Genomic DNA, 19,443 nt, shown 5'->3' with positions numbered 1-19,443 from the left:
TCTCCACATCCTCCCAACACCTGTTGTTGTTGTCTTCTTGGTTATAATCATCCTGTTGGGTGTGAGATGGTATCATTGTGGTTTTGATTTGCATTTCTAGTGATGTTGAACATCCGTTCATGTACTTAACGGCCAGTTATATATCCTTTTTGAAGAAATGCCTGTTCAAATCCTTGGCCCATTTTTTAAAAACTCATTTGTCTTTTTATTATTGAGCTATAAGAGTTAGTCTGGTTACTAAACCATTATTAAAATGAATGATTTGTAAGCAAATACCTCCTATTCTGTGAGTTGTCTTTTGTGTGTGGAAAGGGGGGGTTGTCTTTTCACTTTCTTAATAGCTGTTTTTTTTCTTTTTTTTTTTTTTTTTTAAGATTTTATATTTAAGCCATCTCTCCACCCAACGTGGGGCTCTAACTCAACAACCCCAAAATCAGGAGTCTGTGCATTCCACTGACTGAGCCAGCCAGGCCTTCTGTTTAACTTTCTTAATACCTTTTAAAGCACAGAAGTTGAAATTTTGGTGGCATCCAGTTTGTCTGTTTTTGTTGCGTTACCTTATTATGTGTACATTTGTGTAACTACCACCACAATCAAGACACATAACTCTTCCATCACCAAAAAGATCTCCCACCTCCTGCCCTGTTAAGGTCACACCCCATAGAAGCTGTTTTTAAACTAACATTATACCTTCATTGGCCTGAGAGCCTTTTGTGTGTGTGTTGATGTATTCATCTTTAATGTTCTTATTTTGTGTTTAATAGGCTGAAACAAGCCAGGGAGCTCTGGGCACACTAGCAAATGTAGTAACCTCCCTTGCCAACTTAAGTGAATCCCTGAACAATGGTGACGCTTCGGAAATGCAGCCGGAGGACCAGTCTGCGAGTGAAATTACCCGGTACGATGCCGTGACTGTGGACGCTCCCCAGTGACGCCCACACTCTGTTGCTGCCTGAGAGCGGGTGGCAGCAGTCTGACCCCCCACCCTGTATTGAATCAGGGATTGTAAAATCGTCACAGTGTTCCTGCATGTCTGTCTTCTTTCTAACATTGTAACTATGGGAACATGGACCCATTTATATTATGTGATATGAAACAATCAAAACTGTTTTTCATTCCAAACAATGAAAAAGGAAATGACTTAGTGACTCAGTGGAAGCATGGAAAACCCTTCAGTAGACAGGTGTGACATGTATCAGTCTTTATTTTGACTAAACATTAATAGTTCATCCCTTTCCCACTTCTGCTTTAGCCTGTTTTTCTCATGTATATTTTTTTCCAAATAGTCTAGAGCTTTAGTCTTTCAGGGTGTTACTGACAGATGGCATTAGCTGGTCTCAGACACGAGTAACTGGCTGCAGACGGCATTTCTTCCCCACCGCCCAGCTATCGTGTTTGCCCCTTTCCCTGCGGGACTGGCCACTCTTTCCTGTCTTGCCAGGCTGGGCAGATGCACAGCCGGAGGCCACAGGAACACCCTGGTCCTCGTATTCTCTTGAGGTCTGATAGCAAAATTAAGATCTAGATCCAATGGAAAGAGAATGAGATTTGAGTTAGGTAGAGTTCTGGTTCCACTGCTTACTGGATGGTTGGTCTTAGAAAAGTTACTTAACATCTCTACACCTCAGCTTTCACATCTGTAAAATGCAGAAGGTTCTACCTTGGAGAGTAGTTGTGAAAAATGGAAATTATGTGTGAAAATAAATAATATATCGCTTAGTACCCGTGATGATGTGTAGATCATGGGAACTAAGTGATACATTTATCCTCAGAAGCTCTCATTATCGTGTCCTCCAACAGATAGACTTGAATGATCTTTTCCCCATTGTATTGTTTCTCTAGATCTAGGTAATTCTAGATCAGCTAGAATTCTTCTCCTCCTAAAACTGTGGATTCACAATACTGCCTGCTTCATTTTTGCTCACAGGGCATTTGATACCTTAGCTAAAGCACTTAATACCACAGACAGCTCCTCACCTCCAAGCCTAGCAGATGGGATAGATGCCAGTGGAGGAGGCGGAATCCACGTGATCAGCAGAGACCAATCCACACCCATCATTGAGGTCGAAGGGCCCCTCCTTTCAGACACTCATGTCACATTTAAGGTGAGTGGTTTCAGCCAACCACATGCCACAGCCTCCCCAGCCTACAGTTTGAAGCTAAAATCTTTCATACTCTTGGCTTTTGTTTGGATCCAGACCTTGTGTACCAGAACACTATTCTCATTAGAAAGAATTGTCACTTGTGTTTTGCTCATAGTGTTTTGGCTCTGAAGGTAACACCCTGAAGCAGGTGTGGCCTGTCCTTGCCAGGAGGGGCCGACATGGTGCTGCCCAGCAAGAGCTCTTATTGGACTGCTCTGCCTTCTCTGCTTTCCAAGACGGCCAGGCTCCAGCATAGGCTCAGACAGGCAAATGTCTGGTCGAGCATGCAGGCAGCCAGCCCTCGTCCCTGACTGCTGGTCATGACTGCTTGCTGTCTTGCGCCACAGAAAATAGATCTCCTGTCTCCTTAAAAAAGGATGTTAGTCTTCCCCACATGCTCCTTCACTGGCCTCACTTCAGAAACATACTCCCACGTTCCCCAAAGCCACAATTTCTCAATTTCTCAATTTCTAGGGCTACAGACTGTCCCCTCGGTGTTCTTTACTACAGAGGCCTGACCAATCACTGAAGACTGGGTCCCTGCTCATAGTTGCCCACCAGTGCCAAGAATATAGGTCATCAATGGGATTCCAGCATCAAAGGCATTAATTCCCCTTCTGGAAAGTGGAGCTCTAGAACCCAGTCCTGAACATTCTGGTGGTGGGATCTCATCCTCCCATCACATAGACTTCTGCTCAGCCCCCGCCACCTGCCAGATGCCTACTAGCTGTGAAGTTGACCCCTGTCCCTGATTTAATTTAGATTTTAACTTATGGCTCAAAATAGAATTGCCTTAGAAGAAATACTGATTTAGCTGAGGCAAGAGTTGAAAAGTTTGTCTTTATGTGAGTGACCTGGGAGGTCACCATCATTGACCACATTGCAAGGGCCACGAGAGCCTAATCCACTGGGCCAGGGAGCACAGGGCATCGGTGCCAGCCCCCTGCTGCAGAGGACACAGGCTTCATCAGGAGATCTGCCCAGAACTTCAGCATTAGAGGTCACACAATTTAGGCTCTCTGTTGAGACATGACAGCAGTTCACATTGACAGACAAAGCCATGCCCTGTCTCTCCGTCACCTCCTGTATTGTGTGCCTCCTTTTCTCCAGCTCACGATGCCTAGCCCGATGCCAGAGTACCTCAATGTGCACTACATCTGCGAGTCAGCATCCCGCCTGCTTTTCCTCTCCATGCACTGGGCCAGGTCAATCCCAGCCTTTCAGGCACTTGGGTAAGTGGCCTTTTTCTCTGTGTGTATCCTTTAGCAAAAGCCTTCCCTTTGTTAGGAATGACCTGGAAGGTATCTGAGGACCCTTTTAGTTTGTACCTATGGTCTTGCTCCAGTGATGCTGATTTTCGTATTAAATACACTCCATGGACTAGGAGCTGAGGACAATGGCTGCCAGTGCTTCAGTGTTCCTCAAACTTTTCTTAGGCCTTCTCCATATGCTGAGGACTTGGTGCTAAGAGTCAGGGATCTAGTGGAACAGAAGGCAGGAGTCATCTGAAATCTTGAGACAAGTAGAGTGAAGCTGCACCTGGGGGCTTCTCAGATAAGGTCATACCGTTCACAGTGCACCAACCAGGCCGTCCTAGATGTAGATCCTCCAAGGCAGGGCTGAAAGCTGACGTGGCTGGCCCCTTTTTCTGTGCTCCAATGCCAGCTCCTCCCCTGCAGCGTTTGCAGGCCCTCTGTTCTCGAGCATAGGTGCAAGGTGTGTCTCCCAGCCCCCTTCAGAGACCACGCTCGGCTCCTAGCCTTTGGATCGCTGCAGCATCTCCTGACAGCCACACCAGGGCTACTGTGGGTTTAGAAGGCTGTAGGAGATGACACTTTAGTCATACCCATTTTGATTTCTCATTACTGAATTTAAAGTGCCTAAAGTGTCTTTGTTAAGAAAATAGTTTATCCTCAGAGGGACTTTAGTTTAAAGACAGTGCTGTTTTTGGAGAATGATCCAAAAATAACATATCATAGACTTTCAAGAAATATTTGTTGAATCTACTTGTTTGGGGCAAGCTGGGACCAGGAGAATACCAGCATGTACCCACACCCACCCCAACCTTTTGTCCCCAGGCAGGACTGCAACACCAGCCTGGTGCGGGCCTGCTGGAACGAGCTCTTCACCCTTGGCCTGGCCCAGTGTGCCCAGGTCATGAGTCTCTCCACTATCCTGGCAGCCATTGTCAACCACCTGCAGAACAGCATCCAGGAAGGTAGGGCTGGGGCTGTGGGGGATTGTGTCTCGGTTCAGGCCGGCCCCTTGCAAACTAGCCAGCTGCGGCATGCCACAGCTTCCACATGCTGAGCATAGCTTAACTTTGAAGTCCTGAGGTCTTCACCAGTGAGAACATTTAAATTTTCACCTCACTGTCTTCATATAAGGAATATGAAAGAGGAAAAAAAGATAATTGGAAAAGTTGCCAGCTTCCTGATACATAGGTATTTAGTGATGTTTTCAGAGTAATCACAGCTTATACTTTCATCTTTTTTTTTTTTTTTTTAATTTATTTATTTATTTATTTGAGAGAAGACAGTGAGAGAGAGCATGAGAGGCGAGAAGGTCAGAGGGAGAAGCAGACTCCCCATGGAGCTGGGAGCCCGATGTGGGACTCGATCCCGGGACTCCGGGACCGTGACCTGAGCCGAAGGCAGTTGCTTAACCAACTGAGCCACTCAGGCGCCCAAGCTTATACTTTCATCTTGATTGACGGTTATAAATGGAAGAAGTTGTAGTTTTTCACTCGTGTGGGTGAAAGAAAAACACAGTTCTTACCTACTGTGTTTCTCTTCCCTGCATGTCTTCTTTACTACTCACACAGAACACTTCTGACACATATGGTCACCAGTGTGGTGGGTATTTTCCCCACAATAGGCACTTCTCTGAGATACCAGCTGGGTATCCAATAATTTAATTCAATTCTATCACTGTCAGACATAGTGTCAGTGTCAGATCTCACAGGTTAAGGGCTCAGTCCCACAAGATCCTCCCCCCAACACACACACACACACACACACACGTATCCAGGCTATCCCTTGGGTTGGATTAATTCACTAGCACAGCTCACAGAACTCAAGGATAGAGGATACAGATGAACAGCCAGATGAAGAGCTCAATGGGGTGAGGTCTAGGAGAGTCTCAAGCACAGGAGCTTTTGTCCCTGTGGACTTGAGGTGCTTTACCCTTGCTGTGTGTTTGTGTGTTCACCAACCTGGAAGTTCTCTGAACTCCATCCATCATTCAATCCATTTCTAGCCCCTCTCCCCTCTCTGGATGATGAGGGTTGGAGCTGGAAATGCCAAGCTTCTGAGTGGCCTTTTCTCCCCAGGGGTCATTAGGGGTCCCACCCAGAGATACCTCAGTGGAACAAAAGATGCTTCTAGTCCTCTTAACACATGAAAATTTATAAGGGTTAGAGGAGCTCTTTGTCAGTGATAAGGTCAAAAACAAAGCGCCTGGGTGGCTCAGGCGGGTTAAAGCCTCTGCCTTTGGCTCAGGTCATGATCCCAGGGTCCTGGGATTGAGCCCTGCATCGGGCTCTCTGCTCAGCGGGGAGCCTGCTTCCCATTCTCTCTCTGCCTGCCTCTCTGCCTACTTATGATCTCTGTCTGTCAAATAAATAAGTAAAATCTTTTTTTAAAAAATTAGACCAACAGGTGCTGCTAATGCTCTTATCACTTAGAAATTACAAGGGCTTTGAGAGCTCTGTGTCAGGAACCAGGGGGCAGAGACCAATATACATATTTTCTGTTCTCACAATGGGTTACTCTTTCCTCCGTAACAAATTCTCAGAGCCCTAGAGGGATTGTGTGCAGTTAGGTCCCTGGTTTTCCCCAAGTGAAGCAGCAAGTGGAAGAGCTGGGTACAAACTTGGGCCACACAGACCCCTAGTCCAGAACATAGTTGCCTCACCCACTTGCTCTTGTGAATGAAAGTGACTGTCTTCTAGAAAGATCTGTGGCAACCATCTAATATCTGGCAGCCTAGTCCCAACTGCATCTGTACCAGGAGATAGCCAGTGCAGTCTCTCCACGTCCTCTGAGTCTAGAGTGAACCAAAGACATGGTCTCAAGGCAGCATGCCCAGGATTCAGGACTAATACTTGATGCTGAATTGCAGCTGAGCTACACTTTTAACTAGGCATTCAAGGTGTTTGATTATCTAGGAATCAAGTGAATAGTTATAACTTTGTCTAATACTTTTTTGGAATAGTAATATAAAAGTGATTTTATTATTTACAACTTTTTTAAAGAGTTTATTTATTTGTCAGAGTCCAAGCAGGGGGAGCGGCAGGCAGAGGGAGAGGGAGAAGCAGGCTCCCCACTGAGCAGGGTGCCCAGTGTGGGACTGGATCCCAGGAGCCTGGGATCGTGACCTGAGCCGAAGGCAGATGCTCAACGGACTGAGCCACCCAGGTGTCCCTAAAAGTGATGTGATTTTTTTAAAACCCTATAACATTTTGTTATATATGTTAGATTTTTGTTATATATAAGTTAGATTTGTTCACAAATGAGAATTTATTATTTATTTATTTAAGGAGAGAGTGGGGGAGGAGGGGCAGAGAGAGAATCTCTTTTTTCTTTTTTCTTTTTTTTCCCCCTGAGAATTTTAAGCAGGCATCCTGTATTTTTTTTTTCCAGCATAACAGAATTCATTGTTTATGCCACACCCTAGTGCTCCATGCCATATGTGCCCTCCATAATACCCACCACCTGGCTCCCCCAACCTCCCACCCCCCGCCCCTTCAAAACTCTGATTGTTTTCAGAGTCCATAGTCCATGGTTCATCTCCCCTTCCAATTTCCCCCAACTCCCTTCTCTCTATCTCCCTATGTCCTCCATGTTATTTGTTATGCTCCACAAATAAGTGAAACCATATATTTGACTCTCTGCTTGACTTATTTCACCCAGCATAATCTCTCCAGGCCCATCCATGTTGATACAAAAGTTGGGTATTCATCCTTTCTGATGGAGGCATAATACTCCATAGTGTATATGGACCACATCTTCCTGATCCATTCGTCCGTTGAAGGGCATTTTGGTTCTTTCCACAGTTTAGCGATCGTGGCCATTGCTGCTATAAACATTGGGATACAGATGGCCCTTCTTTTCACTACATCTGTATCTTTGGGGTAAATAGCCAGTAGTGCAATTGCAGGGTCATAGGGAAGTTCTATTTTTAATTTCTTAAGGAATCTCCACACTGTTCTCCAAAGTGGCTGCACCAACTTGCATTCCCACCAACAGTGTAAGAGGGTTCCCCTTTCTCCACATCCTCTCCAGCAGACGTCGTTTTCTGTCTTGTTAATTTTGGCCATTCTAACTGGTGTAAGGTGGTAGGTATCTCAATGTGGTTTTAATTTGAATCTCCCTGATGGCTAGTGATGATGAACATTTTTTCATGTGTTTGATAGCTATTTGTATGTCTTCATTGGAGAAGTGTCTGTTCATGTCTTCTGTCCATTTTTTGACATGATTATCTGTTTTGTGTGTGTTGAGTTTGAGAAGTTCTTTATAGATCCTGGATTATCCTTTATCTTTTAATTGCATGTGATAATACCAGTATCTTCAGGAAATGTTGTCAGGAAGATTAAAACAGATAACATATAAAATTTTGTTTCCACAGCTTAAAAAATGTCAGCGTTTAATGATCAGGTCCATAAATCTTTATTAAATGCCTGCATAGGCATTGTCTTAGCCTGACAATGCTAAGAATCGATTTACCAGTCTTAAGCACAGAATAAAAGGGATTATCTCTCTCTGCCTGCCTCTCTGCCTACTTGTGATCTATATCTCTCTCTCTCTCTCTCTCTCTCTCTCTCTCTCTCTGTTGTGTGTCAAATAAATAAATAAATAAAATCTTTTTTTAAAGGTGGGGGGATTATCATTTTGTACCTACAGGCTCTGCCAAAGGTAGGGCCAGGGAGAATTGATGGTCTAGGGGTTTGTTGCTGAGAAAGAATATATGGCAGAGTGGCATTTGGGTATACCTGTTGTCACTTCACCTTCACCTGGAAAATGAGGCTCTTAACCATCTTAAGGTAACTGGTTTTCCACTAAAAAGGAAAATAATTTTCTCTTTCAATCTGTGGCTCCTCAAAGAAGCTAATGTTATTGTTCTTACTAGCCTTTCTCAGGGGGTTTTGTGATGTTCATTTCTAGATAAACTTTCTGGAGACCGGATAAAGCAAGTCATGGAGCACATCTGGAAGCTTCAGGAGTTCTGTAACAGTATGGCGAAGCTGGATATAGATGGCTATGAGTATGCATACCTTAAAGCTATAGTTCTCTTTAGTCCTGGTAAGATATGTGGCGGGGACTCACAAGTTTTCCACCTGTCTACTGGTATTTCTGAACATGAACCTGTTGTCAAGTCATCAGCCAGATTGTGACCAAATGTTCTCCTAATAGCTGTGCTTTGCTAGCCAACATAAACACATACATTCTTTTAAATTGTTGCCTTTATGGTCCCAAAAACATATGCCATGGTGTCTGGTGACTTCATATGTTGAATAGATTTATTCTGTATCCTAATTTAAACCATTGGCCAAATAAGACTTTGGCATACCAAATAGAGTATGCTACTCCAGTCTTACCAGTATTAAGCACAGAATAAAAGGGATTATCCGGTGTCCTTTTTTTTTTCTTTTCTTTTTTCATTTTAGACAGGATGAGCGGAGGAGAGAGGCAGAGGGGGAGAGGGAAGCAGGCTCTCTGCTGGGCAGGGAACCCGATATGGGTCTCAATCCCAGGACCCAGAAGTCATGACCTAAGCCAAAGGCAGATGCCCAGCCATCTGAGCCACCCAGGCACCCCCTCAGTGTCCTTGTTTTGTTTTGTTTTTACTTCTTTTGCTTTCCTTTTTGCCAGTTTTCAGGCTGTTAGCGTATGTCCTCCAGTAGAGACTCAAAGTGCCCACGTTCAGCTGTCCCTGTAGGTTAGCACCTGAAGAAGAGGCAGGACTGTCCAGCTGGCCTCACTGCCCCCTCTCATCTGTTCTCGCTAAACCTCCAGAGGTCATTAAGGCTGGCTCTTGTCCTGACTGCTGTCCTTAATAGCAGGGTTTGGACACAGCTTAACCCTCTCTTCCTCCCTAGCCATCCACTCGTGAACAGCAAAGTAGCTAATATAAATGGGAGAAATTCTGTGATTAAATATGTAGGAGGTAAAGGATCATTTGTAATCTTGGGTGATAGTTCTAAAACTCTGTTTTCTCAAGTGGTAGGAAGCCAGGTGTCCAGAAGCAAGCCAGGTGGGGCTGCTGAGGCTGGTGTGACCACTGAGGAGCCCAGCCCCCTCCTTGTAACCTTGAGGCCTGGCCAAGTACAGAGCAAAAGCCAGTGTTCTAGCAGTAATAGCCAAACCAGACCCCCTTCAGGGTTCAGTCTATATTGTACTTGAGAAATTTGTCAAAGGTTTAACTAAAAATAAGTACTAAGAAGTCTGCCAAGTGAGACTTTTCTCATGGGGCAATCTGGGGGCACTTTTCTTTTTTCAGATCACCCAGGTTTGACCAGCACAAGCCAGATTGAAAAATTCCAAGAAAAGGCACAGATGGAATTGCAGGACTATGTTCAGAAAACCTACTCGGAAGATACTTACCGGTGAGGCACACAGATACACGATCTCGCTGTGGGGCAGAAAGGAGCACAACTGCAGTCTAGCCGCAAATATAAATTGGCAGCCTTCCCACCCCCGCAGGCTGGAAGAGCCTCCTTTTGATCACATTTTAATTCCTGCATTTCATGGGTGGTAACTCTGGAAAGTGCTAGGTGGGAGGGTCAGGAATCCTAGGCCATTCCAGTGTTGCTGGTAAACAGTGGGCAAGACCTTGGGCTGCTCTTCCGGAACACGATGAGGGGTTGGAGTCATTCCTGTGTGATTTCCTTGGGGGCTGACAGGGACCCCCTTGCCTGGAAGAGCCTCCCCACCCCCTGGCCTGCATCTGCTGAAGAGGTAGAGCCAGCATCCTTCACAGAAGAGTTTGCATTGACAGAAGCCATACCTGACTCTACAGATGAGTGAGTGGGCTATAGAAAATAGTAATTTTGCCCTCAGGTAATTGATTTTCTTAAGTCCCTTTATTTGGGCAAAAAGTCAATTTGTAATATTTGTAATGGTTGGGCAACAAATATATGTATACATATACACATATATATGTATGTATACATACACACACATGAGCCTTTCTCGTCCAAATCTCAACAGGGAAGTTATTCTCAATTAAAGTAGAAGGCCTGGCAGGCTTTTCAGCCAAGGAGTGGAGGAGCTCTTTGATCATGACCACTTCCAACCCACTAGAAGCTACATGAGTTACTGAGCTCACATCAGGCAAACTAGTATTTCCTTGGCGGCCCTGTTCCTTCAAAGTAAACCCTTGATCAGAACTGACCAGGAAGTTCATGGCCCCACCTTCTTCATTGGTGTTGCCTTCACTGACCTTAGTCCAGAGGTACCCCGTGGAATGAAAATGCCCCAGGCCCTAGGAAGACCATTTCTGTGGTGTGACTAGGAGGGCCTGTGGCTGGCCCTGATGGCAGAGAATATCCTCTGCCTTAAACATAATTCCATGACCCAGACACACCTTTTGCCAAAGCAGGATCCATTTTCTCCTCGAATCACTCACCATGACTCGTAATTTCAGCCTTGGAACACAGGGGATTGGGACTGCCAGGTAACGCACCCACACCTAGTTCATACATCCAGCCAGGTATGTGGGCAAGCTGTCGCCTGAGAAGCCATGGGCCTACTCCCACACCATGCCCATGGTCAGAAGATCATGGAAATGCCCCTCTGGGGGCTGCTGGCAGGGCCACAGCACACGAGAGTCATCATGACAACAGCAGCTCTCTGGCCTTTGAAAGTAGGTGTTTCTTAAAAAAAAAATCTAGTCAGGGACCCAGGGATGGAGGAGGTGGCCAGCCAAGTGAGTTGGGACCAAAAATGAGAGAAGGGAGGCTTTCTCACAAGGCTCAAAGTTCCCAAAAAAAAGGCTCTAGGATGGTTGACATCTGTTTCTGCATTCATTATTTTTCTTTTTCCCATCTTTATGCCTTTTCTCGTACTATTTGCTCCTCCTGAAATACCCTTCCATTCTTCCCCACTGTTTACATCTCTGCTGAGAGAAACCTCAGCCAGCCTCTAAAGCCCAGCTTTAGAGGGCTGTGCTGGTGTCCCCTTATACCTTTGTGTGTCTTGCAAGACCACAGTGGCTGGACAGATGGAAGATGGTGCTGGAATGCTCCTTGCATAATAGATGTATTCTCTTTTAAAAAACAATGTTTACTATAGAAAAAAATTACAATATTCTGGAAAGTAAAATGAAAATGTCCATACAAATACCACCATTCATAGATACCTGTTAATGTTTTATGCATTTCCTTCCAGAAGCTTTTTTATATTTATGTAATTGGAATCATAAAATACAAAGTAAGATTTTGTAACCCTTTGTTCATTTAATGTTCAGCTGAGCATACTTCATCTTTTGTGGCTAAGGAAATGCTGTAATTTCCTTAACACTTTCCCATTGATGAAAATGAAGGTTATTTCCAGGCCGGCCCTGCAGTGAACATCCTTGCACACATGGTTCTGGGCAGTGGCTGTGGAACACAGTCACATGCTTCAGATACAATGTCTGTGGCCCACCACGACAGGGTCACCATGTGCCCTACCACACAGGGTGTTTACAAACTGAAGATAATCTAATGCTTTATTTTTAATTATAATGCTATACGAACAGTGGGAATACGGAAGAGAGTAAGTTTTAATAAGTAAAGGCACTCCCAAGTCCCCAAACCCAGAGGCCAACCATTCACATTTTAGTGAACATCCTTCCGAATACTTTTGTATGCATGTCACACAAACCTGCACAGTGAGACTGCACTGTGCTTGCTGCTTCCCAGTCTGTTTTTATTCAACCTGTACATCATGGACTTCTTTCCTTACCAGTGATACACATCTTCTTTATACTTTTTAGTGGGTCTATAGTGATCTTTTATATAGAGACACACCGCACTTTATTTTAACCTATCCTTTTATTGATTTTCAAATTTTTCTTTCTTGGTGGGAGAGGGGAGAATTGTTTAAAATGAGGGACACATTTGTACAGACATCTTTGTACCTAGTTTTTTTTTCCTCTCATGATAAATTCCTATAAGAGGAACTGTTGAAATTTTAAATACAAGGGGTAAATCAAAGCTCGGTTTGTTTGGTTTCATTCCAAGCAGTGCAGACAGGGTCCCAGGAGCCTGTCCAGGAAGAAGTCTGAAGGGCAAAGAATCCCCTTTCTCTAAGGACCCTCCCTTTTACAGATTGGCCCGGATTCTTGTTCGCCTGCCAGCACTCAGGCTGATGAGCTCCAACATAACAGAAGAACTTTTTTTTACCGGTCTCATTGGCAATGTGTCAATAGACAGCATAATCCCCTACATCCTCAAGATGGAGACAGCAGAGTATAACGGCCAGATCACCGGAGCCAGCCTATAGTGAGCACCACACGCCTGCTGAGAAGCAAAAGGATCCTTCCAGGACTGCTCAGAGACCGAGAAAATAAAGTAATGGTATTTTGGTATGTGCAAATATTTCCAGTATGTTAGCCATTTCCTACCTGGTTTCTTCTTATCTGTTAATCACAGACGACAAAAGCAACTAAAAGACTAGTAGGATCCTTTCCTGCCATAAGAAATGTTTTAATGCCTTTTGATGAAGCAGATTTTGGAACAATCTTTTAACCCAATTTGTATTTAGAAATTCTCAAAGGGCAAAAAACAGAGTTTTATAATGTCAGAGACTAGTATTAAACAAAACTAAAAGAACCTAAGAGAACAGTATGTGTGTATATATATTAAAAATGTCCTTGGAATTAATAGCTACTAATTACCAGGGTAATAATATTAGCACTTTCTAAGCACTTCTTATCAATGCGTAATGTTAGCAACATCTTGCCCCTGGGCAGGACAAATGGAAAACTGTATATGTCTTTTGCCGAAATGCTAATAATTTCTGTGAAAACGCACTAGGGTACAGGAGACAATCATTTATGTTTAAGAAGAGATGGCATCATTCCTAATTGTATGCACACATTGGTGGTGTTGAACTAAATTCCTATGAATGAATGAAAATGTGGCTCATCTGTATCGTGCAGTAAGTGGGAGTGTGGAGGCACAGTTGATGGTGACCCGAACTGGAAGCTTCCTCAGCTTTTGAGTTGATGACGCTTGTCAGCTTCCCTGACCTCTGGTTCTGGTCTGTGACGGGCATCTGCAGGCTCCTCCAAACCCGGGACTCCTTCTCATGACTGGTTCTCAGAATTGGATTATAGCCAGACATTAACTGCCAGCTCGTGCAGCAACTGAGAACATCCCCACATCACCTCCACCACTCACGGCAGACAGAGCCTTCTGACCAAAAAGTGCAAGGTGGGCATTTTGAACCCAACAGTAATTCCTGATTGCAGTCTGGGGCAGTTGCCCGTTGTTCAGACGGAGGAGTACAAAGGCTCCCTTCTCACAGGGTTTCCATTCCAGACGTCTCCTTGAGAAGGGCTGTATTCCTGCAGCTCACTCGATGCTGTGAGGGGATTCGGGGCCAGGGGGTGGGGGCGGTGCAGGATTTTGCTGCCTGGCCAGGGTGGTGGTGGTGCAGCTGAATGGAAGGTTTCTCGGTTGACCTTAATTATCAGGGTTTTCCAGAGTGTCTCCAGACTCAGCACTTCTGTTGGCAGTTCTCTGAATGGTACTGGTACACCATGCACTTTGATTCCCCCAGGTGTGTGCCAGCAAAAAACCCTGGAGCATTTTAGGTGATGGATGCAGAAGCAAGCTACCTGCTCTTAAAAAACAAAACAACAAAAACACAACAGAAAAAAACCCTTAACTCCCAAAGTTACCTTTTTTCTCTTAAGTTATAGCAACCATCGTTTACAAGAACAGAATGCAGTTATAAGGAGTTCTCTCTAGAGAAGAGACCCATAAATTCCCATGGATGCGAGCAGCGGGCATTTCCTGCTTGGGAAAAGTGCCATGTCCAAGACCCGGTCAGGTATTCTTCATTTCCTTTCTGTATAGCCCAGATTAAGGAAACAGTGAAAGTGAAATTTGCGTCTCCCAGATCTTTTGATCACATGGTATCCAGAAAGATCCCAGTGCACTTCCCCCTGCCTCTCAGGCACTCTCGGCCTGTCTCAGGCCATAGAGGTGGGGCCTCATGTGCTGTGTGGGTGCCCGGCCGGGCACTGCCTTAAGACAAACAGAATGCTCTATGCTGAAGTGTTAGCAGCACTTTGTGAAAGTCTAGTGGGAATTAAGTGGAGACAGTATCTCCAACTTCTAAATTCCTATTTGTTTTTAAGTGTATTACTTGTAGTTCTTGTCTTGGAAGCAAATTTTGTAAACAGTAAGGGTGCCCATTATAAAATGATGGAAAGAATTTTAATTTTGTCAGCTTAAATTTTTGGTTTTCTAAATTTGATTTAAATTTCAAAATTAAGGAAAAAAGAAAAGAAAAATACAAAAAACAACTAGCCAGGACAGTGCAGTTAGGGCAGGTCTGTTTCGTTTCTGCTCAGGAAGGATTTTAGCAGAGGCTATTTTCAACTGTTTATGTATCTTACAAGCAAGTTGCCTCTTTTCTGTTCTTTTCATTTTTTAATGTAAGCGTGTCTGTTGATCACACAGGAGTTCTCTGGGATTACATGCTATATCACATCCCCAGATCTGATTCTTGGTGTTGGGGAAAAGGCCCACCCCTTCTTCCTGGGGGTGGCCCTAGGAGTCCTATGTCCATTCGGCTTATAGACTCAGGTTGCCATCAGATACTGGGACAGCTTAACCAAGACCTAGATTGAGGTCCCGACCACACCACTGCTGAAGGATTTTGGACTAGAGGTGACAACCTGCAGAAAAACTGAACCATGTGGGTGAGTGAGTGCTGGACCCTGGCAGGACAGCCCTGGAGAAAAATCAGTTTGACTTAGAGGGTTGTTGATTCTGACCTGGTCCTGCCTCTTGAGTCCCTTCGCTGATGGTGGCGGATTGCAGTGGACCATTTTGGCCTTGAACACTCATTAGTTTCCCAGATCCTCTTGGCCTTACTTTGAAGTAGCCTTTCCCTGAAGATCATGTTCACACAAGCTGATTTCTTGCTGCCCCAAATCATTTTACACTTTTTGATAGCAGGTCCGTCCCATCTTGTCAGATTGGTTAGAGAAGCCCAAAGTCCAGAACTTAATTTAAAGGGATCCCTAGCAAATACTGAGGTTCAGCTTTCACAAGACTTTACCCCTCGTTTATAGTCTGTGAGTCTAGATTTAGTTAGGAAGGCCAGCCCTCTACTGAGAGTCTCTGAAATAAGCCAACAACAGATTCTTCAGCACACAGCCTGCCCACATGTCCCTTCTGCTGGCCTGGCCCTTCCTCCCTTTTGAGGAGGGGTCCACTAGTGAAAGGAGATGGCAGCACACATCAGTGCTTCTTGATGAAATGGGCCCTTTTCCAGTGGTATCTCAGATAAATGCTAGACAGTTGTATGTTGAAACTGTGGAGGTCATTACATAGAATCATAAAACAGGACAGGAAGAGACTTAGAAATAAGTCCAGATTACCCAAACAAATGATACTTTCCAAGTTATTCCACCCTTCTGATTTGCAGTTTGTATGTGTGTCTGTTGGGGGTAACCATTATTTATTATCTAACTTTTGCCATGAGGCTGTGATTGGGGTTCTTTAGGGTTTGGGTTTTTATATTTAATTACAGGTGTAGTCACTTGTTGTAAGAGGTTATGTAAATGCCCTCAAGAGGGACTGTCTTCTAGCTTGTCAGTATTAAATGTGAACTCTGCTCTGAGGCAGTTGCCCACCAGCCACGGTGAGAGCGAGGGACGTACCTACTCCTGGGCTCCCTGAGGCAGTGGCCACATGCTGGCTAGAGGACATGGTTGCAGCCACAGCACAGACTCACTCAGCGCTTTCTGCCCGTGTCAGGGACAGCCATGGCCAGGGAGCTAAGAATCAGAAGGGCTATACCTAATGCTTTTATTTTGGGGGGGAAAAAAAACACATCCTAATCCTTTGGGGGAATTTCCAATAGAGCAGTCTTGTTCCCCAGCCTGCCTCTGCCTGTCCTCAGCCAGCCCTTGGCTATGGATCCTACTTTCAGGACCTGATCAGATCAGAGTCCAGAAGCTTGTCACCCATTTGCTGGTAGAAAGGGGCTACAGCAACCCACTACAGCCCCACTACATGTACAGTGGGGCTGTAGATGACATTTCAACTCTTCTCTTAATCTAGGCCACGAAAAGTCATCTTCTTACCTTCACTTTCATCCCAGCATTGGTGTGGCGGGGGGAGGTGGATAGTGCCCTTGATATCCTAGAAAGGTTGGAGCAGGCCAGGCAGATGCCCATATGCTTCCTTTGTCCCCCTTCCAGTCTAGATTGTACGGCTCTTTGAAATGTCTTAACTTTGATGTAAATTTGTAAAGCCAAGCCCTCCTTGAGACAGACTGGGTTTGGGTCTTTTGTACACAGGGTTCTGGACATCCTCCTGTGCGTGTCCAGACCTGGGGTCCCTTCAGCGGCATTGTGCGTGTACAGATTTATAGGCTTGTATGACTGAATGAATGTACATGTGTTTATATCTTCTATATATGTACAGTGTATATAGTGTGTGTATGTGTACATAGATGTATATTATGTATACAGACATGTAGCCATGTATCCAAAGTTCCCTTATGTTTTAAAGAGAGCCTATGATAGAGTTGCTAAAGTACATTGATGTGGGTGTTCCAAGGTCCCTCAGCAGGATGGATTTGCTGATATTTTAACTCCATTTTCCTTTGGGTGAGCCTGGCTGGGAAAGGCCATGAAGACAGAATCTCCATCCTATACCAGGTTAAGTTCCAGACAAAAGGTCCTGACAGAAGGACATTGCTATGTATTATATATTCTCTAGATTCACACAGTGGCCAGGAAGCTAGAAAACCATTTATCCTAAAGTCAAGAAAACTAGGTGGGGAATCTTTGACCTGGCTGCCACATGCCTGTTTATGGCCTGACTAGAAGGAACTTGGCGGCTGGAGCTGTCGGCTTTCCCAGGTACTCACTCTGTTATGTGGTCCAGAGATCAGCCTCATGGTCACAGATTCAGAACGGTCCATGTGCTAGGGTCTGCTTCCCAGGTCTGTGCTTGCTCTGGACTTAGCCATCAGCGGGCACTGCCCTGTGACTCAACAGATTCCCATCTCTAATGCCAGTTGAAAAAAATCTACCAAATAGTCTTTTAAAATAAGCATGAATAAGATAACTAACTTATGGCATAGAAATTACAAATTTTAAATCACTTCTCTAACTGTAGCATGTGAATAAAATCCACTGACATAAATCCTTTCTATAATTTAAAATTCTCAGATAAAATGGCATTTTAATATGGCTATTTGTACCCTTAAAGCTACAGATGCTAGGCCTATTCTGATTAAATTTCCCCCGCCAACTGGGCTTTAAACTGAGACACAGCACTCAGGAGCCAGGGCCCAGCCCAGCAGAGCTGCTTACAGACCTGGGACATGGGGCCTGCCTGGCCAAGGGCTGCAAGCTGGCCCGCTGAAGGGAGTCCCCAGGGAACTGCAAAAACACATAATCCACAGGTTTTCTGTTCTTTGTTGGTGGTGGTGATGGTTTGTTGTTTGTTTTTTTAAATAAGCTACTGAAATAGTTTGTAAACACTTCATTGAGACCATAGTACTCAGTGCCTTTTGTGAGACTGTGGGTCATTTAGCCTTCAGCTTCCCCTCTATTGGATGTTAAAAACAAATAAACAAAAAGCTCCTGCTGCTTCACTGGCCTCATCCAACACTGCTTATTTGACCCTTGCCCCTGCCCTTGTCTGTTGTGACAATCACGCTATGGAAGGTGGCTTTCCAGTTAAAATATAAGAGGAAGCTTGACAGTCTCTAAATGAATCTTCAGAATAAACATTTTCATTTGGGGAGGGTATATTTTAACAGCAATCTAAGAAAAATTAAACTCTGAACTTAAGAAGAGTATCTTGGGGGTGGGGAATTCCTGAGATACTTTTAAAGCCCCGCTAGGCTTTCAGTTCTGAAGCCGATAATCTGGTGTCTCACTATGTATACATGCAGCATAGAAACAAATGCCGTAAATATTGGGAAAAAATGTTCGGCAACATTTATCAACTGACAGACTGATAAGCTTCATATTTGGATAACATTTGGAAGTACTAAGACTTTTGGGTTACAAATGGCTTGTCTTAGGATCATATACTCACTCACCATTTTAACGACGAGAGCATCCCTGGACTCAGATGCTGCCGCCACATACAACCCAAGTGCTGGAATATTTTTCTACAGTCTCTGTTCTCCCCATTCTCTTGTAAACCAGTGTTCAACTAGTTTTATAACTGAAAAGCTGCACATTTTTTCATAGTACAAACCATAGTTTTTACCTGTAGTTTGGACCTCTCTGTTAAAATATAACTGCATTACCGCCCTTTTAAAAGACATCTGTTAAAGGAAAATTCGGGTGTTAGATTTCTTGGGACCGTTTCTGTAACTTCTGCCCTTCACAATATAGAAAATACTGTTTATGCCATTACATTTTAATTCCAGGTTTAAAACCTGTTGAAAGCTGTAGCTTGAAATCAGCTTTGTTTATGTGATGGCATTTAAAAAATAGCATGTTCTTTTTAAACTGAATTTTATATCTAATCAGTGTCTTCAGTCTTGAAGAAGAATTTGCATTGTTGTGTTTGTATATAGAGTATTGCAGTGCATGAATTAGCTTTATGCATTTTATTAAATGCTGTTTCAATGTGGCATTATTGTTGTGGCTTAATACTACTACCTAAATAAGGTTTATACTATTAAAAAAGTGGATTAAAGACTAAATGTGCATCTTCTCATTTCTTCTAACAGTAAAAGCAGTAACGCCTGATCCCCAGGGGCACCACACTCTCACCCAAGTAGGTGGTTGGGGAAGCCCCCTGTGGTCAGAGCGCCACAGCTTTCCACTCACCTTAGCCTCAGCCGGAAGGGCCTTAGCTCTCAGAGTCCATGTGCTGGCCCACTGGACTTGTAAACACCTTTAGGAGAAAGGGTGTGGCCATTTCCGGTGGAGAGGCCCTTGGTGTGGAGGTCCAAAAGCCAGGCAGCCGGTTCCAGAGCAGAACACCCTGGGCTGCCCGACGACACCGGCTATCAGCACAGATGCTCCAAAGCCAGGCCTCACACCAGCACTGCATCCTGTAAGGGTAAGAGCTATCCAGAATAAAAGCATTTTCTTCCAG

The 19,443-nt window shown here is 44.4% G+C and overlaps 1 protein-coding gene across 3 annotated transcripts in view; it reads left to right on the top strand.

Annotated features, from left to right (window-relative positions):
- Positions 1-19,045, top strand: part of NR2C2 (nuclear receptor subfamily 2 group C member 2) — a 102,110-nt gene extending 83,065 nt beyond the window's left edge. For all 3 annotated transcript variants that reach the window (XM_059161828.1, XM_059161827.1, XM_059161829.1), the window contains 7 exons: positions 765-898; positions 1,928-2,105; positions 3,255-3,376; positions 4,223-4,362; positions 8,309-8,446; positions 9,645-9,750; positions 12,457-19,045. In XM_059161828.1, the coding sequence (XP_059017811.1) occupies positions 765-898; positions 1,928-2,105; positions 3,255-3,376; positions 4,223-4,362; positions 8,309-8,446; positions 9,645-9,750; positions 12,457-12,631 (993 nt within the window). In that variant the 3' untranslated portion in view covers positions 12,632-19,045. The remainder of the gene's footprint in view (positions 1-764; positions 899-1,927; positions 2,106-3,254; positions 3,377-4,222; positions 4,363-8,308; positions 8,447-9,644; positions 9,751-12,456) is intronic.
- The last annotated feature ends 398 nt before the right edge of the window (positions 19,046-19,443 follow it).

This window comes from Mustela lutreola, chromosome 2 (genome assembly GCF_030435805.1).
Source record: "Mustela lutreola isolate mMusLut2 chromosome 2, mMusLut2.pri, whole genome shotgun sequence".
In the NCBI taxonomy this organism is placed as follows: domain Eukaryota; kingdom Metazoa; phylum Chordata; class Mammalia; order Carnivora; family Mustelidae; genus Mustela; species Mustela lutreola.
This window is presented reverse-complemented; position numbering and strand designations above follow the sequence as displayed.